The sequence below is a fragment of the Manacus candei genome, unplaced genomic scaffold, assembly GCF_025592945.1.
Source record: "Manacus candei isolate 608988 ecotype Guabito, Panama unplaced genomic scaffold, ASM2559294v1 h1tg000043l, whole genome shotgun sequence".
Classification (NCBI taxonomy): domain Eukaryota; kingdom Metazoa; phylum Chordata; class Aves; order Passeriformes; family Pipridae; genus Manacus; species Manacus candei.
Genome location: NW_026138091.1, coordinates 633402 through 660620, shown reverse-complemented (window position 1 = coordinate 660620; position 27219 = coordinate 633402). Strand labels below are relative to the sequence as shown.

Below are 27219 nucleotides of genomic sequence, written 5' to 3'. Positions count from 1 at the left end.
TAGTTCTCTCAATATTTGAATAAAATATGCCTTGCATGCTCTGGGAAAAACAGCTAAAAGGAATTGAACTGTGTTTTTAAACTTTTTTTGGTTTTGGTTTGGTTTTTGTTTTGTTTTGCTTTTTTGGTTTTGGGTTGGTTGGTTGGTTGGTTGGTTTTGGTTTGGTTTGGTTTGGTTTTTTTGAAGCTCTTTGTCAATCTGTGTATCTAGTTCAGGTAAAGTAAAAGAAATAGGAAGCTATGACCCATGACGTCTTCTACTGCAGAGGTGTAGCAAGGAAGTAGAAGGTGAGAGGGATTGATGAAGTGGTGTGGAAGTGACAAAAGTTTTCAATATTTGACTGAAATCTCCTCAGAGTAGAGGCAAAACTATGGCTATAAATCTTCTGTTCATTTCATTGGGTTCAAGCTGAGACCCACAATGTTTCTAGAGATTAATTGTGTACTAGTAATTTTTTCTTCCTTAAGAACATTTCAGGTTCAAACCATGAGGCAAACCTTGTTGGATTAGAACCATTCAGCCCCTATTCTATCAGTGTCTCTGCATTTACCAAGCTTGGGAATGGCAATCAGTTCAGTAATGCTGTCCAGTTTACAACGATGGAATCAGGTTAGATACGACTTTTTTTAAGCTGCAGTTCTGTTTATATATATTTATGTATATTTTCCTTGTATGGCTGAAAAACAGTGTTCATCTTGTCTCCAAAGAAAATGTAACATAACACTATCTCATTGCCTTCTGCCTGTGTAACACCTATTCACATTCTTATTGTAGGCTGGGTTTGAAGTTTGATGTCGGAAGTGTAGAATTAGAAATGTCCTCATCTGAAATGAGAGGCTTATATGGTTACTATAAATATTTTAATAGCATCACAGATAAAGGGAGGAAAATTAGAAAGATATCAGTCTTTGCAGATCAAAGCGATAATTCAGATCCCTGTGAAAATAACTGAAATGTTAGCAGTATCAAGAGCAGCTGGTCAAAATATTGGCAAATGAACATTAAACAAACAGAAATTTTTAACATTTTTAAAATAATTTAATTTAGGAAGGAAACTAGCCACTAAAAGTGAAACACTCAATATTCACTAAAGAAGAGCCCGTGAGAATGGTGGGTTTGTGAAACTGGCCATTGCGCAAAGCTGTAGCTCCTTTGCCAGGTCAGAGCAATCTCTGGGCTCCTGTGCTTTATAAGGGCTGTCAGTGCCAGGGAACCAGCATGGCTCAGGGGACTCTCAGCTTTCTTTATACTGTCAGCAAAGGGAGCAGACAAAGTATCGAAAGATGCCATATTACTATAGTTTCTCCAAGATCACATTTCCAGTGAAAGATTCCTGCTGGAACTGGTAAAACAGAGTTTCTGGGGAAAATTATGCTGTTTATTATACCCAGGAGTTACCCACCATCAGAAATCTGGACCATCACTAAACTGGTTCAGTTTGGCAGTTGGATCCCTGCAACTGAAGGCTGTTCTGCTATAAAACCATGGTCATCATTCAGTTGTCTCATTTCACCACAAACATTCCATACTCATGGTACTTTCTTTGGAAGTACTGGAGAGACATTTCTCCCAGGAACATGATCTAGTAATATTATAGCTTTATCTCAGACTTTATGCTTAGGTAGTTGCAGCATGTTTCCTTTCCCTCCAACCTAGATTTTGGGCAATTGCTGGATCAGTTCCTCACTGAGTTCCTCTAAGGATTCTGTCCCTAGTCTTTATTAAAAGTGCCAGTTAATCTTCTTTATTCTGCAGATGTTGCTTCTTAAAAAGAAATTTTTTCTTTAAATTCTGAAAAGAAAATTAATCTTTTTAAACAGATTAATTTACCTCTGTATAGTGATAATGAATATGTTTACCTCTATTTTAACTGCCTCACTACAATCTTTTTACTATTTTATAGATTCCTCAACCTGTTTCAATAGAAGAAGTAGGTTGGGCCACCCCTCACTGTGTATTTGTTTTCTCTTACATGGTACAGCCAGTAATTTAGCCCTTTTGGAAATACTTTAATCCATTTTTCTCTTTAATCAATTGTTCACATATAATTGCTCTATTTTCAACATGATTATAATATTTGCTACAATTCATTAATTTTTTTATAAGCATTTAAAAAAATTTCTCCTGCCAGAACCAGCAAATAGATTGGGAACTGTAAGATAATAGCATTGATATGACAGCTCTGAAACCTGCCTCATGACTTCTGTGCAGGTTGTACCTCTGCTGGAAGGACAGAGAGGTATGATAAAGTGCCTAAAAGAAACAGAGCTAACATATAAATAAGGAACTTCTGCTGTTGATGCTGTTGTGGAGTATGTATATGGATTTCACACTACTGTGTATGTTTTACTACACTTTGTTTAAAAAAAGATGTGGAGAATATGAGCAGGTGTGAAAACAAAATTGGATCTCACAACCAGGGAAAAGCCAGATAGATGACTTCTTCTATTTCGAGTACAATCATCAGTCACATTCACAGTAGTTGGAAGTGAACCATTTAATGGGAACAAAGACATTTTTTTGTTCTCTCAATGTGTTTCTTTTATTAATTTGTCTGACACTGCAATGTTTGACTGTTCCTATGAACATTGGATCTGCTTCTCTAATGATATTACTCTGTGATTCCCACTTTAATTGTGTATGAATGTTAATCTTTGGTGCATGTGTATCTTTTAAGTACCAGATGCTGTCCAGAATGTTCGTTGTATTGCAATGAGCTGGCAATCAATCCTAGTGCAGTGGGACCCTCCTGCTTCATCCAACGGTGTAATTACACATTACATCATAACAGTTGAAGGAAATTCTACAAATTTTTCATCTTATGATACACTCCATACTTTTAGAAATCTGCTTTCCAATATTACTTATCAAATTAAAATAAAAGCTGCAACGTCTGCTGGGGATGGTGAAGAACAGATATGCAATACCAGTACCCTTCCAGAAAAAGGTAAAAGTTTATTCAAGTTAATTTTTTTGCTCAATTGAAAAAATTACAATGAAACAAGCAGACCTGAAATAACTGTTTCAATACAGGTAATTAAATCCTTCTGTTATTTAAATTTCTTGCTAATAGTGAATGAAGAGAAACAGGATTTCCCCTTTCTCCTGTTTTAGAATAAACTTGGTGATGAGAATTAATTACCACTTTAAAAAGCACTTTATTCTGTGTGAGTTTGAAGAGTTATTTTATTAATTTATGATCACGTATTTTTTTTCTTATAATATCTACCTTTAGCATATTTGAGACTGAAAGTCTGAAAAAATTTTTGAGAGCAAAATTTGTATTTTGCTTTTACTAGCTGCTAGTGCTGTGACTTCATTGACAAAAAAGCTATTCAAAATTAGTGCAATTGAGAAGAATTTAGGTTCTACAAGCAGACTTTGTCATTACTCTTGATGGATGGAATTTTTTAAACAAGAAAGAAAATTGAGTTAAATCCAAAGAAGAATGTAGGGAGGCTTTTTGGCATTGAAGTGAAAAATTGTTACCCAAAGTCTGTCTTCCTTTCCACACACACACTTCACACTTCACCTAATCTTGGCCATGCTTTCATTTGGCATGGCTATGAATTTCTGGTCAAAATACAGTGCTAGTTCTGTGTAAATAGCTATGTACCTACCTTCCAAATTAGCTAGAAGCCCAACTCTATGCAGGAAGCAAAGGCCTGTTTCAGCTCTCTTCCCCAGTCAGGGGTGATTTCTACTCTTGGGACTATTTATCTTTTTTTTTTTCTTCTTTGGTGATAGTTTAATATAAATAAAAAAAGTTATGTTCTGCGAGCAAGATCCAGAAAAGACTTCACCTTTCTACTGAATTACAGGAGCAATTACTGCATTTAGTTTCTTTTCCTATATTCTCTTCAGTGATGTCAATTTATGCAGTGGAGTTGAGGAGGTCTCTAGTTCAGAACATCTGGATAAGGAAACAGGGGATGGGATGGGGGAGCACAACTCTACTCCCTGATACTTAGAAACCAAACCTAGCTTTTGTAATAATTTAATTACTAAGTTATTGAATAATTTAAAAGATGAGTTGCAATGAGTTGCAGCACTCATTCTCATATGTATTTCAACTGAAAGAGTAAGTTTTCTCAAACTTAGTCAAATACTAAATACAGGTTCTGTGTCAACAAAAAGGTTTATGCTCTGAATGACAAGTGGAGGGAAGTAGCTCTGCTACGCAAACTTGAATCAGACATCTGAACTTGGAGAAGATCAGACTTGCCCTTATGCTTAGACCTGTTGGTAACTTTCTGAGTGGCATCCACCTCCTTTGGATCCATCCTATTCACAAAGTCTTGGTGTCCCATTATGAGGTTTGATTTCCACACTTCTTAAAATTAGACTTATGGATGTGCATGTCTGGATTAATCTACATCACGCCTGTGTTGTCAGCTGAACTACTGCTGCTTTGGTTCCAGATCAAGTGGCTGAGCTCCAAATGAGGACAAGCAGGGCAACCCCTTGCTAGTGTGATGTGGCCAACATTGTGAAAATAGCCAGGGTTGTACTTTAATGGCTGCCTGTCCTCATGGTACAGTCCGTCCCACTACAGCCTCACCATGTCCCTTATTTGAACTATGAGGTGTCACTCATACCTATTTCTGATGAAATTGTTCTCTCTAAATTCGTTTCCTCATCAGCATCTTCCCTACAAATGCTGCCATTTTGTGATCCCTGCTGGTGTCCTTCTGTCCAGCTCCTTGTCAATTTAAGACTTCTGCCTGGGTAGTCTATTCTCTTGTTTGCTCAGAAACTTCTGTTTATCAGCAGCATTCAAAGTCCACTTTTGAAAAGGTATTGTTTAAATATTAGATATGAGCATACTAATATCTGACAGTTGGCTGGAAGCAATTTAGTGAGCTTAGCTGCTGTGCTGGATGTGGATGCATGTGCTAATGCACTTCAGTACACTTCTTAAATGCAGTCATAACTCTCAAACCTTTTTTTTAAATTAGGGCTGCTGAACAGCCAACTCAGAGCTTGAGCAAGACTGAGTCTGGGAATGGTGTTCAGACTTGGAGTTAGTCTTATAGGAGGGTTGTTACCCTCCGGTAGGGAGGAGAACAGGAGACTTCCCTGGTGGTTTATATCTCAGAGGATGAGGGAAAGGCTTCTAGTAGTGTTAAAGAAACCTGGCACCTGAGAAAGTTAATTGTTGAGATTTCTGCAAAATTTGGTGTTGGCTGCTAATTAGTGCTTGAGGAAAGACTGAGAAAGCTGTGGATTAAGCCTAGGCTTGAGAGGGAGACTGGCAGTCTCTTGTGGTCTGTGTTATAAAGAGCTGTACTAGAAGGGAAAAAAAAAAACAACCCACCACTCTTTAGTTTGTAGCAACATGTGTCTTATGTGTTTTATCACTGGGAGTTTTCCCAAGTGAAGGATTTGTACTATAATACATGTAATTTTTGTCACATATACTGCACAGACCCTTTCTTGCTTTGTTGTTGCTTAGTCATATTTACAACAAACTAGTTATTATTAGGACATTTCCTTAACTGCGTGTTTGTATGAATTGTTTTGTGGTGACTGGATACTAGGAATTGGAGACTCATGGATGGGAATGGAAACAGTTTAATAGCTGTTGTCAGCTTCTTATTTATGGTGGCCTAAGATTAGTCACAGAATATGTAGCCAGAACTGAGTCACTGTCAATGCATTTGTTTCTGACATAAAGTGAAATCAAATTTGGCTCAGTGTCCCACTGCCTAGTGTTTGATCTTTAAATTCTTAGCAAGATTATTTGCCTTTTTTTGAGGTAAATTTGTTCATATCTGGGTACAATTAAACATGAATCATGAAGATTAAATTTATGAGGAGATTAGTAGTGTTTTGTGCCCAGTCAAGTTCCATTGTCATGGTATACCACCTCTGCCAGGCCGCATGATGTTATAAAAACTGTCAGCTTTGTAGTGGTAGTATTAATTTGTGATTAAATACATTATAAAGGATTAAATACATTATAAAGGATATGAAAGATAATATAGTATACATACACATGCATAATTGAGTTAGGATTTTATGACTGAATAGCTATCCTTGGATTATTTTGAAGATAATGCACATATTAAAATGCAATTTTTTTAAGGTTGAGTGAATTTTTAGGGGGAGAAAGAGCCATAAAGTGGTAGGAAACTTCTCCAAAAGAAACACTAAAACTCTGAAGATTCAGTTAACTCACAAGTCTGGGACATTCAGTTGACAATAAAAATAGAAGAATTAAAAAGCCACTTGAGTGTGTTCAAAGTATGAATAATATAAAGAAAACTGCTTCTACTTCAATTTTTTTAATTTAGATTTTTCTTTATAGGCTTTTCATTATTCTCTGAGGATATTAATTGTATTGATTATAGTATTAAGACACACAGACTAATTCTCCCCTCCCCCCACCCTTACTGCTAGTAATATTTAGTATTATAACTGACCACAAAGTGTTGGAAGAGTTTGAGGCCCCCATCGTACTCTAGTGACAGTTCTTACCATTTGTTTTCTACTAAACAGAGATTCATTCATAGCTTACATTTAAAAGAAATATGGATAGAAATCTGTCCAGGAAACATTTTTAAATTTAATCTGGGCTTAATTTTGCTGGCCAATACTAACTTGTAGCTATATAGAGAAGTATGCCTTGTGCAAGAAGCAGAGTTGTGCCTAAAAGAATTGGTAATGGGAAGGTTTCTTAGGTCTTTTGGTGTGAAGGTGGGAAATTAACACCATCTTTTGTTATGTGTGCACAAAATGTCTTTACTTTCTGCACAAGGGAAACTTTGAAGAATCTGGGTTTGTATCTCCAGTATGGAGATGTGGGATTTTTTTCATCAAGGCCTGCAAGGAGCACAAAACATAGTAGGGGCTCAAAGCCTTCTGGATATCCAAGGAAATGCTGTTTCCTTCACCATAAATCCTTTTCTTAGTATATGGCAGCTCATGACATCTCTCAGTTGGAGGTACATGAATTTCCTCATTAGCCAGTGAAGAAAAGGATGTACTGGAATAATATTTAAATCTGTACCCTAAAGTGGTTCTTAGGGCTTCAAGCATGATGTGCAGTGCAGTATGTTGGCCTGGTTATCCTGAGGAATGAGCCTACTGCAGAGCCACGGTATTGGAAATGGCAGAGCTTCAGTGTCCCCTGTCACTAATGCAGATTAGAGCAGTGTGTTTCACATGTTCAATCAGTGCTGAAAAGTCATGTTTCCAAACATATTATAAAGTAAAATAATCAAAACATTGCAGAGTGAATCGTGACTAAGAATCTTTGAAACATTTCTTTCCAAGATCATTGATTTTTTTTCCCCTACTCAATTTTCTTTATGTAATGTGGATTTTTTTTCATGTTTTCTGATTAGTTGTTTTGTCCAAATTTAAATTAATGACTTTCATGCGGATGGCAAATCTTCACTAGACAAATGCAATGATCACTCGGTTGCTGCCAGTGAAATTGTAATGATGTTATTTTTATAAGCAGGTTGACAAAAATAGATGAAGGAGTATTTTTGTGGGGACTAGGGCAACCATACATTAATAAATAAGAAATGGTGGTGGCATATAATACAAAGTTGACACGGAAAGCATTTACAGGTCAAATACGTTGTTTACTGAAAAGTAGGCTGTGGTTTAGTTTGATGGAAAGCTGAACATTCTTATTTAATTCAAGACTTGAGTACGGACAGTTTTCACTTCTCTTTTTAGCTTAAAGGAGTGCATTTCTCCCTAGATTTCTAGGATTTGATTTTTCAGTGCTTAGATCCCACAGTTAGAGATTGAGTTTTCTAATGGGCTAAGGTCTAAGAAACATGGTCCACAGAGGCTCTTTTACGAACAACTGTGCAAGTTTCTCTAAAGCATGTCTGATAATGTCAGTTCTGAGTCATGGGAAAAATAGTCTACATTTTTTTTTGTATTTTTATGTTAGTAAGATAATTTGGGGCCTATTCATGATGTACTTATTCATACTGAGCAGGACTTTATATCGTGATGAGTCCCCCTAATCTAGTATAGCAGTCTATACTAGCCTAGGACTTGGTGCGATCAGGGTTAACGGCTTAACCCAAGGAACTTATTTGGTAACTAAGCTTTCAAAATCCAATAGAGATAATCAATACAGAATATTTCTTTTCTTTTCAGATATTTCCATTTTCTGAAGACTTTTTCTGGTCTGTGCCCACTGCTGTCTGTTCTACTTTGTTCTTCACTTTCCTCCTATTCATGCTCTTAATACCACCCAACAGACTTCTAGGCTGCCTCTGTTCTTTTAATCCAAACTCCAGCTACAAGCAGCTGTTCTGTAGGCAGACTTTTTTTTATTAACTTTGTTAGGAACTATGCCGTATCATATTACCCTCTTCTGTTCAGCCTGTGCAGCTGTAGTCATTGCTTTCCACAGAAATCTTTGCAGAAAGCCATAACCTCTCTTTTCTCAGTAGATTTGTGTGTGTGTGTGTCCTTTGCTGCCCTTAGGTTATCTTTGCATTGTGAATAAGATTTTTTCTAGCAAGTGTTTTTGTTAGTTTAAACCAGTTCCACTGGCCAAGTTCAACTTGATCTGAGTCTTTGCACAGTACCAGTGCTTTTTCTACCAGGAATTTCCTTTCATTTAGGTTCTCAAAAAATTAATCTCAGAGCAGTCTACCAGTTTTGGAAGGACTGATTACCATTGCAACCTGACAAGAATAAGGCAGCAAGGCCAAGACCTGTGAAAGTAACTTCTATTGAGGTGTGTAGCTTCCTGCCAACTTCAGTAGGAGTTCAGGCACGTATATAAGTTTTAGGAGCTTAAAATCCCGTGTAGATCTGGCTTCAGGTACTTTTCATTGAAATTTAGCCATTATGCGAACAATGGTAGATGAACCTGAAAATACCTCATTCCTCTTCCAGTCCAGCAACTGAATTCATCAGTATTTCATGGCTAGTGTCTCTGCCAGCTCCCTGACTGTTTTTCAGAAGCTGAATTAGAAGCTATTAAATGGAAAATTAGGTAGGGTACATTGCACCAAATGATTCAGACTTAGAAAAACTCCCTACTCCCAGAGTTAGTGGAATCATAGCAAATGCAACAAAATACAATAGGGAAAGACTGTCAGATATGTGATGAGACTTAAGGAATCCTATGTAGGATTCTTGAGAAATTTAAATATGGGATTAGCGCAAGAATGCCAGCTAGCTAATCAGGGCACAGTCCTCAACAATTAGCTTCTTACAACACCATAAGCACAGCCTTTTTCATGCCTTATCTTTCAGTGCATCTCCCTGAAAATCAGGATTAATAGTAAAGTTCCCATTAGGAGCATGTCTAAGCAGCAGTGTATAAGAGCAGATACGTAAGTCTTTATGTATCTTATAGTTCCAATGTAATCTGAAATAGTAGCTGACAGACACAATTTTTGGCTTCGATAATTTTTACTGTGAACAGTGATCATTTCATCATAGTTAAGTCATGTTTAGAAAATTTAAACAAGCTGCTTGATTACTCTAGGAAGCATGGAATGGTTTGCTCAAATCAGTACCATCTGTGGACAGAAAAAGTTGGGGGAATTTTAGTCATTCTTGAGGAATGGAAATCTGATTCTCCATGCTAGAGTAATTGTAATCCTCTTTGTATCTGTAACCCAATAGCATAGCTGTCTTGAAATTGTCTGTGAACACAGTCATCAAGTGCAAGAGATACTGTGCCACTGGGTGTCACTCCTCTTCACTGTGGCCCTAGGTTCAAACTTCTTTGATGTGCTCCAGATTCAGATCACATCTTTTCATTTGTCCTAATGAGTGATTATATTTATATTTGATATGTCCATGTAAGCAAGGAGATAAAATGATCTTGATTTTAAACGGAATAATGTTTAAGGCTCTGGTTTCATTTTAAAGGTCTGTCTAGGCACTGGCAGAGAAAATTTTACTGTGAATTTTGCTGGCTGACCCTTTATTTTGTGGGCTCAAAATATTTTGTTTGTATGCGTCTTAGTAAACTGGAAAAATGACAACATTAAATAGCTACAAAAGCTTTTGTCTGAAAAAAGAAATGGTTGTCTAATCTGTCTGTTATGATGATACCTGCAAGTTTATCTTTAAAAACGATAGTTTTCATGTAGTTTTACTTGCAGATCATCGCAGACATCACCTTCAGCCTTGTGAAGGTAATGTGTATGAACTCCCTTTGTAGTCAGTGGGAAAAAGTACAGATAGAAAGAGAAATAATTTCTTAGCCTTCCATTCTTTCCCCCACTCTCAGTGACTTTGTCTCTTCTCCAAATACAAGGAAAGCTCATGGAGGTTGGATTTATTAGACTTGTTCTGCAGGAGAGCCCACAAATCAGACCCACTCTCATTTAGTCCGATATAATTTCTAGTTCTATGAAAGCCAAGCATCTTTTCCCTCTAAATTGCTAACTCTCAGTTCTTTCTGAAGTCTTCTGTGTTGAAACTAGGAGAACAAAGTACTGTCTTTAAGAAGGAAAGCCCACCATGCTGTCCAGAACACGGGCACTGCTCATTTTATACCTGTGACTAGCCTCTTTAACCTGCCTTGTTTTAGGTGCAGAGACTGCAGTTGTGCCAGCCATGGCTTTACCAACCGCACGTTTGAGCAAGTGAAGGTATATATTTCCATATGAACTTCCTATTAACAGTCAGCAAGCAACCAGTTACTATCTACTGCATTACAAGCCCCTGTTTCAGTATTGGAATGTAGCCCACTAATCAGTTTTCAGCAGATAGAAGTGAGTAATGGGAGACTGAGAGGCATTAAAGCCAATTGTTTCCATCTCCATGTTGCATACTTTCGCACTTTTATTCCAAACTCACCAGTGATGGCTGTTCCTATCACAACAAGAGTTCCTGGAGTCGTGTCTGGGAAGGTGAGGTCATATTTCTTATCAAAAAAAGAGTAGTAATCCCCTCTGAGTGAGAAAGAGAATTTAATTTTCTTAAATTCTTTTTATTTTTACCTGTTCTGATATCTTTGGAATTTCTGAATTGATTTTTAATTCCTGGAATACATCATATTGGGCCTTAAAATACTTTAACTCAACTTCAGAGTGAGACTGGGTGATAATTTTTTTTTCACTCAAATAGTTTTATCCATTCTATCCCACATTTTATCATTGTCATAATTGAGTGTGTAAGATTCATATTTTTTGCAGTATCTTAGCAGATATTAATAGCTTATATTACAATAGAGTAAGGATTTTTAGAGGAAAGATACAGCTGTATTCTGGTAGCAATTTAGGATTTCTCTGCCTTTATTTTCCACTAATTAATGGTCAAATTAAGCCCTTTCTTGTAATTTAGACAAACAGCTATTACAGCTTATAGAGTTTTTATGAAAATATTGCAGTGTTTGTTTTTTTTTTTGAAAGTGGATAAGCGGGGTATTACATCTCCAAATATGTGCACATGTAAAAATGATACTGCATGTTTTGGGTTTTTTTACAACTTTCTGTACTTATCTTTATGTTAATAACAGCAGAGCAAAACAACTTTAATTTTGATAGCATGGGCTATGATGATGGAAGTTGTCTTTGGTGAAGACTTTTTCTTAGTCAGTTTGTTCTTGTTCTGTGTCTGGCTAGTGTGTAGCAGGTTGGGAGCATATGAGGCTGTTGCATGCTGTGATGTTGTGTACTTATGTGTGACAGCTCAGTGGAAGGACAGGGGAAGGGCCCACGGTTCTTTGTCTGGTCCCTCTCCTGCAGACTCCACCTGCTTTGGGCTCATTTCAAGGGATTTTAATTTCTCAACCTTTTCACCATGGTTTAACTCATAATTTACACTTCTTGTTAAATATTCAGATTTAGTGAAGAAGTTTCAGCTTGTTATATTCTGATGATTTCAACAAACAAATTGTTGCAGAAAAAAAGCAGAGATCAGATATTCCCACAAGGCTGAAAAAAAAAGAAAAAGGAAGGTTTTCTCTTTCTTCCCCAGTAATGTTGGTCTGGGATTCTTTTCTTCTTTATGTAAGCCTTGGGACTTCTTCAGTTTCAGTTAGAGGGTGTATCATGTGTTTTTCTTTGACCAGTGATACCTCTTCCCCCAAAGACTTAAAGCACTCTTTAAAGCTAAGTGCACAAAATGATTTCTGAGCTGATTGGCCAGTACAGTTTTTGCCACAGAGAGTATTGGTATTATCTTACAGAGTCTTAGAGATAATATTAGCTTACTGTATGATTATGTGATATAGCACAAAACCATATGTTGCATCTAGTCTATGAGAGCTGGGAGTACACTGTTGGCTCAGTATAGATAGAGTAAATGTGTACACATGTGTATGTATGTACATAACATGCAGTACTTCTGTCTCCATGGACATGAATATAACCTGTATATTCATATATACCTATGTGTATAAATAAAGGATGTATGGAAGCAGCATTTATGGGAAATTTCTTCTGGTTTTGCTCCTTATTGTGATGTATTCAGCTCTTTCTGTCAGTGTTCTTTTAATTAGTTATTTGCTGAACAACTTGTAAAGCACTTATATAATGCTAGGAAAACATATTGTGTGTATTGATACTTTCCATTCAGAAGGTGAAACAGGAGATTTATGTAATCTTGAGGTATTACATGAGGATTTCATATGTTACCAAGAGAGAGAGACAAATGAATATTTCTAAGTGAGAAGTGAAGAAGCCCAGTTAGCAACTGCACTAAAAGATGCTATGGGTAGGCCAAAAATAACTTTGCTTGATATTCCCTCCCTTAGTTGAGACATAGCCCCAAATGTAGCAACAGGAATGTCACACCTCTCAAAGCTGCCCCTGCATGCCACACCTGAAAGTATTATTTTTTATTTCAAAAACTATTGTAAATGTATGACACCTATACATGTACAGTGTGATCTATGTCAGTGGAATTGTTTCTTGTTAACCATAGGAAGTTGAATCTTCGTCTTTATGTATGCTTATAAAAATGGTTTTTTTAACACTGGATAAAAGGATTATAGTTGCAATCACTTTTCATTCAAATTAAGATGTCTTTCAACTGTTTTAATCTGCAGTTCCTAGTGCTCCCAGGGATATTGTTTTTTCCAATGTGCAATCAACAAGTGTGACTTTGAATTGGAGAACACCAAAATCTATCCTTGGCTACTTTCAAAACTACAAGATTACCACACAGCTACAGTCCGTCCACTGCAGTGACTGGGAAACTAAGGAATGTGTTGAATATGAGATGCATCAATATTTATATGAAAATGTGATGGACGACTGGATAGAAGACACAGTGTATGGACTGAAAAAATACAGATGGTACAGATTTGCAGTTGCTGCCAGTACGAGTGTTGGTTATGGCAGTTCTTCACCTTGGATTTCAACACAAACACTTCCTGGCTGTAAGTAAGGATATCTCCCATGTCTCATAATGCTGTAACAATGTGATATTCACCTAAATAAGCAAGAACACTGGGTAGCAAGTTATTTCTTCATAGACCTACAATATTGGTGAAGTTAATAAGGATTTATTTCAACTCTTCAACTATGAAACATCATGATATAAATCATGTGGTAGGTATACATACTTAACACTTCTCGATATTTTAATGCCTTTTGTATGCTCTATTTTATTTACTGCTTACCTAGCACCAATTTCAATCCTTAGCAATACTCCACGTCTAGACTTGGTAAGTCTAAATTTTGGCTAATTTGGGTTGATATGCCATTTTCAATACATCTTCACATGTGGGGCGTGTCAATGAAAAGTACTCCTTTTTTAATTCTTTGACTAAAAGTCTGTTAATCAACATTGTAACACTTTCCTGAAGTTCTGATGTATGTTCCTGGCAATAGAATTTAAGCAATAGTTTCAGAGGAATTAGAGATTTCTTTCCAAGACCATATACACCTATGGAGTTTACAAATCAGAGTAGCCACGTAACTTGTAGAGGATTGCCATGACACATATTAGAACTCTCATGCCTCAGCTGAGGACTGAAGATTCCAAGTAAGAGAAGAGTTGTCACGGATAAGTTATCATTAAATATTTGAGAGAAGGGGATGTGAAACGTATTATTTAGGCAGTTGTCATGGGGACAAATGACCTTCCCTACCAGTTTGCAGCCATCATAGTTCAGAGAATATCTGAGATCCAGCCTCTGACTGAATCACAGCTCCTTCACTTATTTCCCCGCACAAAGTAATAATAATGGAGATACCAAGGACTTTAACAGCTGTGTACCAGGGATTACTCAAGGGTCCACATATTTATTTTGTTCTACTCATGTTTTTAAAATCATTTGATGTGAATGCAGGAGGCTTTTATGTAATGCTCCTTTTAGTATCTGTGCACTCACTGAACAATAGTACATCCACCTATCTTTAAATACCTCACATTTCTCTACTAGGAAAGCAGATATTGTCACCTTCATTTGCAGATGAGAAATTGAAATAGAGAAATTCTAAGCCCCAAAGGGCAAAGAGATTTGGACACCATGATAGTAAACATCATAACAGCCTGTTTTTCATGTAAAGCACAGAAGCAGTCCTTTGGATTGAGTACTGGAATCAGCTGCAGAGTCATTCTCATGTGTATGTGCTTCCTTTGTCCATGACTCTTATGGGGATGCTCTGCCTGTAAATTAATGCAATATTTTAATTGAGGGAGAAGAAAAAAACTCCAAATAAACCCAGATGGAGCAAGAAATAACTAACAGAAGTTGTGCAACTCTTCAGCCAGAAGGTCTAGGGAGATGCCTTACTGTTAAATTGATAGAATTTAGTTGCTGACATACGCAAATAATTATTTTCAAAAAATTATTACTGAGTTTAGAAAAGTTGGGGATTAAAGCTGGACAGAAAAGCAATAATTAAAACACATATAAATGCATAAAATTAGGATCTTCTTTATTATTTACTCTCTAGACAGTGATAATTTGCTTTAAGAAAGAACTAGTTTCCTGTCAGTCCCACTGAGAAGACGGTAGTTAAAATTATAAAAATCTCATTAGACTGCACAGGCCCTTTCCATGCCAATACAGTGTCATTCTCTGCAGTAGCTCCTCTGTGTGCTCTATTAGACAGTTTAAAGTGGTGGGGTAGAAGTTAAAAAGTTCCATCTGTTCTTCCAGCCCAAGTGTTTGGGGCTGTGTCTGTGACGAGGGAAGTAGGCAGCAACAAATTTCCTGTGAGCTAAACAGGTGACACATCAGGAGATAAGCTGCCTATAAAACACACCTCTGTGGAGTCAAGGAAGCATGGGCACTATTTCAGATATTGTGGCTGGGTGCTAGTCTTTTTCCTGGGATAATGGCAATCAGCTGAGGAGTTAAAAAAGAGGAAGCTGACATGTCACAGCTGGGTAGCCAGCTGGAAACTTCATTGTGCTTCAGTGGTGCTGGAGCCTCCCTGAGCAGTGGCTGATCTTTAGCAAGGACAGTTCTCCAGCTACTTCATACATGGCAAAGACTAGACTTTAGAAATACTGTTAAACAGGCTAAAGAAAACCTTAGTTCCCGTCTTTCTTTTGCAAAACCTGTAGCAGGAAAGAAAAATTTAGAATGAACCAAACAGACTCGGTACTCTGGGCAGCCTTGCAGAATGTGTCCAGCGAACAGGTGTTGATCCCCCTCTCCTTTCCCTCGTGGACAGGGCCAAGCATCCTCTGGATTAGCCTGCTGATACACAGCCAATATACATGGTCTGTTAGGGCTTAAGGGTGCTTAGCTGCTATGTAAAATACCCTGAGTACTTAGCCTGTAAAATCAATGGGAGTTGTGTTTGCAGGTTTGAGGGCAGAAGTTAGCCACTGTTTTACTTGATTTTCAAGAAATGCCTCTGTAAAGCATTGGTTCTCCTGAAGGTAGTTACCTTGATTGTGAAATAATTGTCAAATGCTTTTCTTCATAATTCATTGAGTTCTCATAAATTTGTGTTTCTCTCAAACCTAAAGAAAATATTATAGGTATTATATTCATATTCAGCATTTAAGATGAAAACTGTTAAACTAATTTCCCAGAACATAAAGAAAAGAAACTTCAACAGCAGCAAAAATTACATAACAGAAATCCTGAGTATTTTTTGCAAGTGCTGAGGATTTGACTGTTGTGCTAGAGCAGAAATACCTATTTAGAATAATAATTCTGAATATCCAGTGACTAAGGTGAGGATCTTTGCTTGTTTGTTTCAGTTTTTCATTATGAAGGCAAGTGTAAGGCTACAGGAATTATTTTTAAGATTCTTTAACCCATTTGCAAGTTTCAAGCAAAAAATAATGGCAGTGTTCTGTACTGAGAGTGGTTATAAAGTTACTCCATGGAAAATGTTATAAGCTGTTCAGTACAGTCTGGTTCTCACATCACACAGATAACCTATTCAGCCTTCTGTCTTACAGATTATCCTCCCAGGGACTGTCCTATTGTCTCATAAAATAGTTTGATGGCACTGTTATTACTTACCTGATTGATTACTCAGGAGCCAAATCTAGTCTGCAAGAATAAATATTTTCATTATAACTTAGATTTATATAGTTACCAGCACATAATAACACAGTATTGACTCACAGTAAGGGAAAGGACAAGAAATGTTTTACATAGCTAAGGAAACTTTATTTGCTCACACCTGCACTTACCCTGACCTTCACTTTTGCATTTATAAGGAGAATAAGATAGGCTAAACTTCTGTTTTCTAAGAGAAAAATAATTCTGGAGGGTCAGTGTTAGATAGAAGATGAATGACAGTGAGATCACTGACCTCATTTTGGATCTCGTACAGTTACACAATGCAGTGCTTTTTGGTAAACTGCCAAGTCTCCTAATGCCAGGATATACTGAGGTACAAAGGGAAACCCCAGATGTTCGAATATCCCACGAATGCTAGGACATAGATGCATGGGGCAGAGGGTTATGCTTCTCTTTTCAGCACCTTCTTTCCCAATCCCTGCTGATGCCCAGTTGCTTGGTACTATTAAAGATGAAAAGTATGTGTGATGAAAAGTAATGAGATTTCATGTCTTGTTATATGCCCTTTCTTCTGGAAAGTTTTGCCTGAGAGAACTTGTTTTAATTTGTTCCTTTCATTTCCTCAGAACTAAACACTGGAAATTAAATACGGCCTAATATAGCTGTTTAAATATAGGTAAAAGTAACCTGGATGATTATAAAATTAGATAACTGAAACACACAATTTTTGTTGGTAAAAGAGCTGATCTTAACTAAACTGGCAACCATGAGTTTCTGTTAGAAAACTGGAGTATTCAGTCTTATTTTTGAGGATTATGCTAGATGATGGGCTATCCAGACTTATCTTCAAACTAACGCGCTTAACTGCTGCCTTAGCACCAGGACACAGATGGATGGGAAAGATGACCCTGACCTCCATAAGACCCACATTCCTGTGCAAGGATAGAAGCATGATAATCAGGAAATGATGGTTATTAGTTACAGAAAATGCATTATTGTGAAAACCAGGAGAAAAGTGCTTATGAGAGGAAGTGATTGGATTATGGGGGAATGAGAGAATAAGACTAGGTCATTTCTACTGAGTAAATTGCTGTGATTTATAAGAGAAAGAGTGTAGTGATATGGCCTCATACTGACTAGATTAATTTCACAAGCAAACCCATATCAGAATATGGCAGTTATCCACTGAAATCAAACACAGTTTTAAAAAAGATGTTTTTTTGTAAGACGTGAGACATGTTAGACACCTTTAATTTTGTAGTTTTCTTTCTAATTATACATGTTATTTTAGAAAATATTCCTACATTTTAGTATGATTTGGTTAATGTCTGATATTAATCCTTAGATGTATTTTAGATGAGTATCTTAAATATAACATATTCAATCTAAATTTTATTACAAAGATCTTAAAAGTGCAGCAAGTGTAAACTACATATGGAAATTACCCACATGGTTGGGTAATTTGTAGATTAGATTATGCCTTAAAATTATTTCACACCATTGTTGTCTAATGCATAGATGTAAAGTGACCCCTGAAAAAAATTCTGAGATTAAATGCTCCATTAGTTCTGTAAAAAGTAATGGAAAATTGTCTTTGGAAACTTGCTTGGTTTGAAGACTAAGGCTCAATAAGCTATAAATATAATTTTATACTCTTTTCCAGACATTTCATTTTGCAATAAAGCTAATAAATACCACTGCCATAGTTACTGAAAGCATTGTTTACTCTGAAAGACACTGTTTGAGCAACAAGTCTGTCATGCATTACCTGAAAATAAACTTTATTTGTGTTTGTTCTAATTTTCAGGGAACAAGTTTGCCCTTGTATTTTTGTTTTATCTGTTGTAGCTCCCACTTGACAGCCAGCCTTCACTGAGCACTCTCCCCTTTCACCACCCCTCATGTGCTCTCACAGTTTGTTCAGTTACGCTCTTCATTCAGTTGTTCCATGCTATTCAGTATTTTTGGGGACTGCTTCCAATGGTTGAATTTGATCCTGCCTAAAAAGTCTTGTATATTGCTGTTGATCCCAGCACAGCAATCTAACTCCCATATCTAACACCCTAAACTCATCATAGCACCTTGTTTACTCCCAAATCTTCCTGTTTTATTCTGCAGCCATGGTGCCAAATTTGTAGTGTAAAGTTTTATTATTTTCCTCATTAATCTTTCATACATAATTTCAATAGCTACATACTTCATTCCATGTTCTTTTTTCTTTTCCTACCCTGTTTTCCTCCTAAAAAACTAAGTAACCTTGTATATCCTCCAGTTTTTTCCTCATTAAGCCCTCTTACATAATGATTAATGGTACCAAGCCACATATTCCTGCATTAATTTTGTTTTAGAAAAGAGACTGCACCTTCTAGTTAGAATAGGTATGATCACTTTAATAATGTTCTTATAACATACTGTTAACTGATAGGTATATTCTTTAGTAGATTATAACAAAGACACCGTGAACCCAAGTTCCAGAAATATGTCCAAATCTGTTGCTTCTGTAACAGGCTGTTCAGTGATACTTACCACAGTTGTCTTTTTTTTTGTAGTAAACCCCCAAAAAAGGCAACATGGAGCCAAGTTCTGAAGTTATCTACAAATCTGTTGTCACTTCTATTCCAAGTTCTGTTTTCCTGAAATTTAAAATGGTCACTATGAAAAAGTAATACCACTTACTGAGAACTACTGTGTTGTTATTATAGTTTCATTAATATCCATGAATAAGAAATAACTAGTTAATTCACATATCACCTTGACAAAGGGAAATTTTAGGGAAATCCCATTTCTTAATGTGAACATTCTCTTTTTATTCCTATCACTTTTTTTGTGTGTGTTTTCTGGAATTTTTAAACATGTTAAGAATAAATTGAAAGGAAATGTAGAAAGTTATTTCTACTTGTACTCTCCGACATTGCAGGAAATTTTTTCTAGCATGCAGAAAATCAGGTATTTTCACAATTTCTTTTTCTTTGAATGATTCATTTGACATAAACAAATATAATTTGTCTAAATAGTTATATATATTTTGCTTGTGTCATGTAAAATTAATACAAAGAACTTGTAATTCAATAATCCTATAATTTCAATTTAAGATGCAGTTGTAGGCAGTTCATGCTCCAGAAAAGTCATAGTGGTTACAATGAAAGATGTGTTTCTAAATCACATGGTATGCTTTACAGATGAAAAAGGAAAAAAAAAAAGTTATAATTATTTAAACAGTTTGTTAAGGTAAATGTGTGAAAAAATGTTATTTTCAAATCTCTATTGGCCACTAAAATTACTGGGTTATTTTTTGTGTACTTCTTTGGCCATGATTTACATGCACAGTTTTTTCTACAGCTCCAGATGGTCCTCCAGAAAATGTGACTGTTTTAGCTACATCTCCTCACAGTATTAATATCAGCTGGAGTGAACCTGCCATCATCACAGGACCAACATGCTACCTCATAGACGTTACCTCAGTAAGGCAACTCAGTTTTACTGTTAGTAGTTATATAGATGTTTGATCATGTAAATACCACAGCAGGTTTCCTTACAGAAATTACAGGACAGAAATAACTGGATTAAAAAAAAAAAAAGTTGACTGTGTCTATTTCCACATAAATTCCACATAAGAATTAATTGTAGATTTATTAATTTCTTAATGGGAGATAAATTAATTACTTCATATTAAAAAATGTGTGCTAGTAAGAGCTCTTGGAGAAAAAAAATATAGCTATAAATGTACACAGGAAAACAGTAGTTGAGCTTTGTGGAAGTGTACCTCTTTCTAACCATAATGACTTCTTTCTTCTTCAAAGGAAGAAAAGGTTCATCGTAGTGATTTTACAAACCAAAGTGGAGAGCCTAGCAAAAGGAAATGACCTGTACAAAGTTACATGGCACCAGAGGGCAAACTTTAAAGTCAAACTAGATTTCCCACTTCGCACTTGGTGCTCTGTCCATCAGATTAACTGTATTTTGGTAGCACAGCAATAACACTTCTTTCTCCTTGATCTTTATAACAAAAAAAAGCTGACATAAGAGAAAAGATCTAGTGGCCTTTGTTTTTTCATCCTCTACTACTCTTACAAAACTCTTTAAAACCACCATTAATAAACCTAATTTCCTGCCCTGTGGCAAGATATGCAGCTTTCCAAGTTCAAGCACATGAGAAGTAGGATATAGGTTCCTTGTTCTGCCAAAAATTATACAGACAGGGCTATCAGCGAAAATAGGAAGTAGTGTACCAGACATTATCCAGGAAAAGTTGTTTGCAGTTTTAAAACTTCTAAAGCAGTCTGTTAGATAGTAGCAAAAAAAATTATAAAAATTAAAGATTACTTCAAAATATTTAAGGCCTTTAAGTAGAAAGTTCTTTTAATTTTCTGAGAGTAAGACTACATGTGTATTTTCAATGTTTCTGAGTCTGTCAAAAGAATTACAGACATGCCAACATATTAATGCTGAGATTTTTGTGCAATCAAAATTTCCTAGGAGATCAGTAAAAAAATATAAATCATTTTTAAGCTACTCAGAAAAGTTACAAGAGAGACTAAAAAAATGTGTAATCCTACAATTTTCTCTTTCTCTAACTTCATTGTACAAGATGTAGAGAGAAATTTATTCAGTTCTGAAGATGCTTCCCACAGCAGTAGAATGGCAGGATGAAGGATGTACAACAGCAAGGGGAGTACTTACAGGGAAAGAATGATTCCTTGGCCCAATGTGTAGGTCACTAGAAACTAAATAACAAGTTTTATTTCTCTTTTAATAAAGTTAGAGAAGACTTCTTCCTTGTGAAAAGTTCCTGTCACTTTTGACTAAACAGCACTGTAGTGCATTAACAGAAAAACAGATCATGGTTTTTATAAACTTCCAAATTCAATTCTCAAATCTTGATTTTTTTGTATTTAATATTTAATCCACTTGTATTTAAATAATTTCTTCTCTCTCTGATAATTCCTAAATAATATAGAGAGTATAATCTGATTCTACACACTGAAAATATTATAAATACCTTTTCAATATAAGTTATAGTAAAATTCCTAAAGCAAGATGAACTATGGAATGTGAGCTATTCCATGTGAACCTGCCAGCATTTGGAAGGAACTTAAAAAACTGTTTAAATCTTCAGTTCGGAAGACTTTGGTTTTTGTTTTACAGAGTGAGTTTGTTTGGGTTTTTTCCCCAATATATTTCAGGTAATCAGCTCTGTGTCTGTGGATTCCTTGTAATCAGATGTTGTCTGTCTAATGATCAGTAACTACAGGTGTCAGTTCTGTAGAAATTTGGTAGACAGACAAATCTATTACTTTGTAAAAGCCAATAAAACTGTCGCAATCTTTTTCAGTGAAAATTTTAGTATATATTTTATAGTCCCAGTGGGAAATTTTTATGAAGACTCCAAATTCCACAAACTTTACTAATTTTTATTTTTAACTGAGTATCTTTAAGGATTTATAAAAATAGGATCACCAAACAGAATAATTCAGGTTTCTACTCTGCTATGTACTAAAAGTTAGTAATTAGTATTCATAACTCAATGTATTAGGGTTCTGCTTAAATTACTAGGACGTTCCTTGCAGTTTTGTAGATCAGAAAAACTAAAAACTACTCCTTCATTATTGTTCCTCAGAGTCATGTTTTACTTTGTCTTGCTGTCTACTATAATTAGAATAATCCTGAATAAAATATTCCTGGAAATGGGTTAGAAACTATTAAACTTCATGAAGAATAGAAATAAATTTAATAATGTAGTGCTGATTGTATTTTAGCTATTGTATAAATAATTATATGCCAGGGTTTTTTGATAGTCAAATAGAAGAAAGTGTTTCAGCTCTTGATGGCTATCCCAGGAAATGAATGTCTGTTTTATCCATCAGATAGTTTAGTTCAGGTTAATTCTCAGTGGGGATATAGGGCTATCTGTCAAATAAAAGGTATGCTTGAGCTATTCTAATGTTTTATCAGGTGCCTTTAATACTGATTTTGTTCAGTGGGAAAACTACTGTACAACTACCTAATTCTCTTTTCAAATTACACACTGAAGAAACAATAATAAAAACATTATTAACTGAAGTAGTGGGAATAGACATAAATAAAACTTTGTAAATGATACTTGATCAAACACTAGAAAAGAACCCCTTTTTTTCCTTTTTCTCCTTTTTTGAGGCTACCATTAGAAGTGATTAATTGGATATAAAGTCTAACAATGGAGATTTGTCAACAGAACTACAGATTATTTGACATGTAAGGAGGATAGGTAGCCCAAAATGTAATCCAACCCATAGTCTGCTCTAATACAGAGACAAATATACCTAAAGTATTCCTCACAAATTATTCATTACCCTTTCCCTCTAATGTCTGGTGCTGAAAATTGCTCAGCAACCCTCAATAGATTGTTATGGTTTCTAGCTAAACTTATAGTCATAGTTTTAATTACTTAGTTAGGTATATCATTGCAGTCCGTGTAATTTTTAATTCTAATTTTTTTTTTGTGCAAGTAAAATTTCTATTTTCATGAACACTGTAAACAAAGGATTATCTTCAATTTATTAACATGATTTTTTATATATTTCAAAGTCTCCTACCATCCCTGTTTTCTGGATTGAACCCAACATATTTCTGCTTTTCAGCTTTTCTAGTGAGAGAATTACTCCTTCCCCACTGTCTCATAAAAAGGGCTTCTATTAATATATCCCAAGAGGAATTGCACTTTCTGCAGTTGTATCCACATTATAAAATGCTGCCCAATTTTCTAGTTGTTTTTGTATTCCAAATAATTTTCTGCTATATGGCTGCTTATCTTCTGGATCTCTGCCTAGTTTGATTCCCATTTCAGATCTCTACAGTTCCCCTGCCCCAGTGCTTAGAAATCAGTTCATGCTTGCTTGGTGTAAGATGGCACCAAGCAAACAGCCCTGTCCTTAGTCCCATACTACAGGAAGTGACAAAGAGGCAACACATGGGTGAGATGGGAGTGTATTCCCCAGCACAGCTTTCTAGTCTTGGTAGCTGGAGAATTCTTGTGAATCCATCTACATAACTAGGTAGAAAAGGGGAAGAATTGAAGTTAAATAAGATGTTCAAATAGTAATTTCTTGGGTTTGGGTGTTTCAAGCCTTGTAACATTTTTTTTATTCTATTCTTTTTTTACAGGTAGATAATGGCAACTATAAAGCTCAGTTTTTGAAGACAAAGGATGAGGTTAAAGTCTTAGAAATTTCTGATTTAAAAGCATTTACAAGGTATTCTGTAGTAATCACTGCCTTTACGGGGGATGTTAATGCTGCTCTCCTAGAAGGCAAGGCTAGTTCTCCAGTGATTGTCTCCACTTTTGAAGCAGGTTTGTATTTTTTTCTACTTTGTATGGAACAAACTTTGCAGTTTTTTCTTTCATGTGACAAATAAATGAGAATTTTGAACACAAGGTGTGCTTTTAATACAGATTTATCCTCACAATATTTTTTCTTTAATATTTAAAAATATTTCAGTCAACAAAAAAGGGATGGTTATGAATACTAAGATTTACCTTTACTTCTGCAGGGATCCTAACTTACTTCATGTAAAATTTGGGTGTGTGGATTACTAGATTACTAGATTATTTCTATAGTCAATGAAGAAGGAGGTCCTATCTATATTAGCATGTATATATAAGATACCTCTCTTAGGCAGGGATGATTGCCTTGTGGAGGTGCCTGTTTCTCTTAAGAGACTGCTGAAAACTCTATACAACATGCTTGGTTTTGGTGCAAAATCGAAACACATAAAAACTAAATGAAAGTTAATCCTACCATTTATAAATTGTACCTGTATTGACTTGAGGACACAGTATGTGTATTCCTCCTTCCTTCAGTGCAAGGAAGTTGCTAGTGAAGGCTCACAGGGATCTATACTTGAGACAGCTGTTCCACAGACTCAAAACAATCTGGAGAATGAGCTACATATTACGGTGACAAAAGTTTCTGATGTTATTAAGTTACTCAGAGAAATAAAACTGAGAGAAGAGAGTAAGGAACTGTATGAGGACCTCATGGCGCTGTGTTACAGAAAAGTAGACAGGATTGTCATTTGCTTAGAAAAATATAAATAGATGTACATGGAGAAGATGCAGTCCTAACTTTACATACATAGGTCATGGTTATGCTCTACTATCTTTGCTGGTTTTGAATAAAAATATTTTCTCAAAAGGTATTAAAGTTTTGTTTCATTCGAAGTATTTATCAACTGTCTCTACTGAGGTCAGCTGAAGGTCAACTTTTTTAGCTACATACTCAGGTTAATTTCAGATTTAAACATACTACACAGTGATTGTATTTATCATTTATCTTTCCTTTGATGTATGAAAATCCAAGGTCCCTAATCATATGATACGATATGAGTGTGTTTATGTATATCTCTCCAGTGCCTTTAATAAGTTAAATTCTAAGGATTTCATAACCTGTTTATATCCCTGGAAGGTGATATGGTCTTTTACTGTGGAAAAATTAAAGAAGATTAAATTAGGTGCTAGCTGGGTCTATCCTGAGACAGACAGTATCCTGTGATACCTGTTTTGGTAGTCCTTTCTCTTATTTAAATGTGTGATACATTAGGAGGTGCAGTAACCTTAGAGAGGAACTTTCTTTTTTCCATCTCATCCTGTCTCATTTGGTTTGTACAGCCCAGCATATAGCTGAGTTAGGACCAGTTTACAAAGACTTGCTCCAGTGAAGCCTGAGTAAGCATTTGTTGGTTGGTATAAAAAAAAAAAGGAAAGTATGACAACTGCATCTAAATCCTTGGCTGAATGTGTTGATTTCACTATTTAGAGGTCATGCTACATACTTGTCTGCTCAGGTAGAGCAATAAATATTTAGCTGCCTGAAAAGAATGTTACAGCCTTTTCTTTCAGATAGGGACATTGGGAAAATGATTTATACCTTTGCTGTCTTGAGAATAAGCTACTGGAATAAGAATTTGACAAGAAACTACCTCTGGGAAAAATGCATGTTGTACTTGTGTCTGGGCATCAGCTAATGGAAAATTTTTTCCTAAAGAGTTAGCCGTGATAATCAGAGACTATTTGGTACAGTGGCTTGTTTATATGTTGGGAGGGAGCTTGCTGTTGACAGAGGGCTTTCAGAAAGTGATACTCACTGACACTTGCTTCTTACTTGTCAACCCATGCAAGGGTTTGTTTACCTCAGATGTATTTCAAGGTATAATGATACCTTCAGGCTTTCTGAGTAGATAATCAGAAGAAATTTTTGAAATTTTTTAATAAAACCCAGAAAATATCAATGGAATAATACCGATGTGCAAAAAATATGATTTGTAATTTTTCTGATTTTACTCTAATAGTAACAGTTGTAGACTGATTAAGTGGATCATTGAGATATTTATTTCAGTGCCTGAAGACCCACCTAACAACATAACTTTTCAGAAGATACCAGATGAAGTAACAAAGTTCCAAGTAACATTTGTGCCACCATCTGAACCAAATGGAAATATTCAAGTGTATCAAGCTATGGTTTACAATGAAGATGATCCCGCTGCCATCCAGATCCACAACCTCAGTGTCATTGAAAAAAAAGATCAGTCAGTCACTGCCATGATAGAAGGACTAAAAGGAGGACATACCTATAATGTCAGCGTAAGAATTGATAGTTTTGCTTTGGATTTTTTTCTTTGATATGCATGAGATTAGTTTGAATGGGGAACACAAACTTTGACTGACTATGAGATTTCCATGCCAAGAATGTTAGCTGGAGTGCAAAGAGAGGCAAGTCTGAGGAATGAGGGGAGCAATGAACAGGGTAGAGTGAGTGGGAGCAGGACGCATCCCTAGTCCAGCTGACCAGTTCCTGTGCAGTAGCACAGCAGTCTGACACATCCTCACAAGCACAGGACTAAATCTCTCTCAATCCGCTATTTGCATTGCTCACTCGGCTCCCCTGAAAGGTCTGATTCTGCAAGGGGAGCTTGCTAGGAGTATGTGAATGAAGTACTTTCAAATAGTCAGAAACTGGGACATAAGAGGGGGAACTAAAACTCTTCAAGTGGGCTTGTTTTCTCCTTTTTGTAAGAGCTACATTACAAGTGATGAAGTGTTACTGTGCTTAGGATTGTAAAGCAATATAAAGTAAGTTCTAGCAAAGTGTGAATGACAAAAGGAGTATTTTGGCATTCATTGTTGCTTCAAGTATATCCAGAACTGGCCAATATGAAGCTCTTACAAATACTTATTAAGCAAGTGTTTGCTTTTTTAAAGGTATATGCAATTAATGGTGCTGGCGCGGGGCCGAAAATTCAATTGAAAATAACCATGGATATCAAAGGTATGTCTCATAAAATACCCTTTATCTGAAATCTTTATAAATGCTGAAGAAATTGCTGAGTACACAGCTGTGCGCCTTTGGCTATTATTTAGAGGCCACATAATGTAGGAACAGGAATCTGTAACTGATAGCCTTGAATTGTAGTGTTCAATTTTGCTGCATATTAATCATCATTTGCTATTTGTATCTGAACAATACTGTAAAGCATGTGTAGACTCAATGAAGTAATCATATTGAGTTCAATATTTTAATTATCATCAGGGAACAGCTTAGAATGGGACAGAGGTAAAGCTAAGTATGCAGGGTAACAGTTGTCGAAATAAACAAAAGTGAAATTAACTGAAAAACTAATAGGCGGTCTTTTTGTTTTCTCTTTTAATTGAAAACCGATGCACATAGACATTTATCGGAATATAGTTTTTAGAGTCTTAAGACATTAAGTAAAACATTAAATCATCCCTGAAAACATGCTGAAGATTTCTCATGCATAACACAGCTATGTGCCTGAACAATGTGTCTGTAGTGAAAATA

The 27219-nt window shown here is 35.9% G+C and overlaps 1 protein-coding gene across 8 annotated transcripts in view; it reads left to right on the top strand.

Annotated features, from left to right (window-relative positions):
- Positions 1–27219, top strand: part of PTPRQ (protein tyrosine phosphatase receptor type Q) — a 130265-nt gene that overhangs the window by 69503 nt on the left and 33543 nt on the right. For 7 of the 8 annotated variants that reach the window (XR_007905921.1, XM_051795683.1, XM_051795682.1 and 4 more), the window contains 7 exons: positions 468–609; positions 2678–2947; positions 12995–13327; positions 19727–19848; positions 23528–23714; positions 25759–26003; positions 26622–26688. Coding sequence is in view for 7 of the 8 variants with exons in the window: in XM_051795683.1 (XP_051651643.1) it covers positions 468–609; positions 2678–2947; positions 12995–13327; positions 19727–19848; positions 23528–23714; positions 25759–26003; positions 26622–26688 (1366 nt within the window). In the remaining variant the exon portion in view is untranslated. Of the gene's footprint in view, positions 1–467; positions 610–2677; positions 2948–12994; positions 13328–19726; positions 19849–23527; positions 23715–25758; positions 26004–26621; positions 26689–27219 lie in introns of those variants that run through there. The other variant, XM_051795687.1, reaches the window with a different exon arrangement.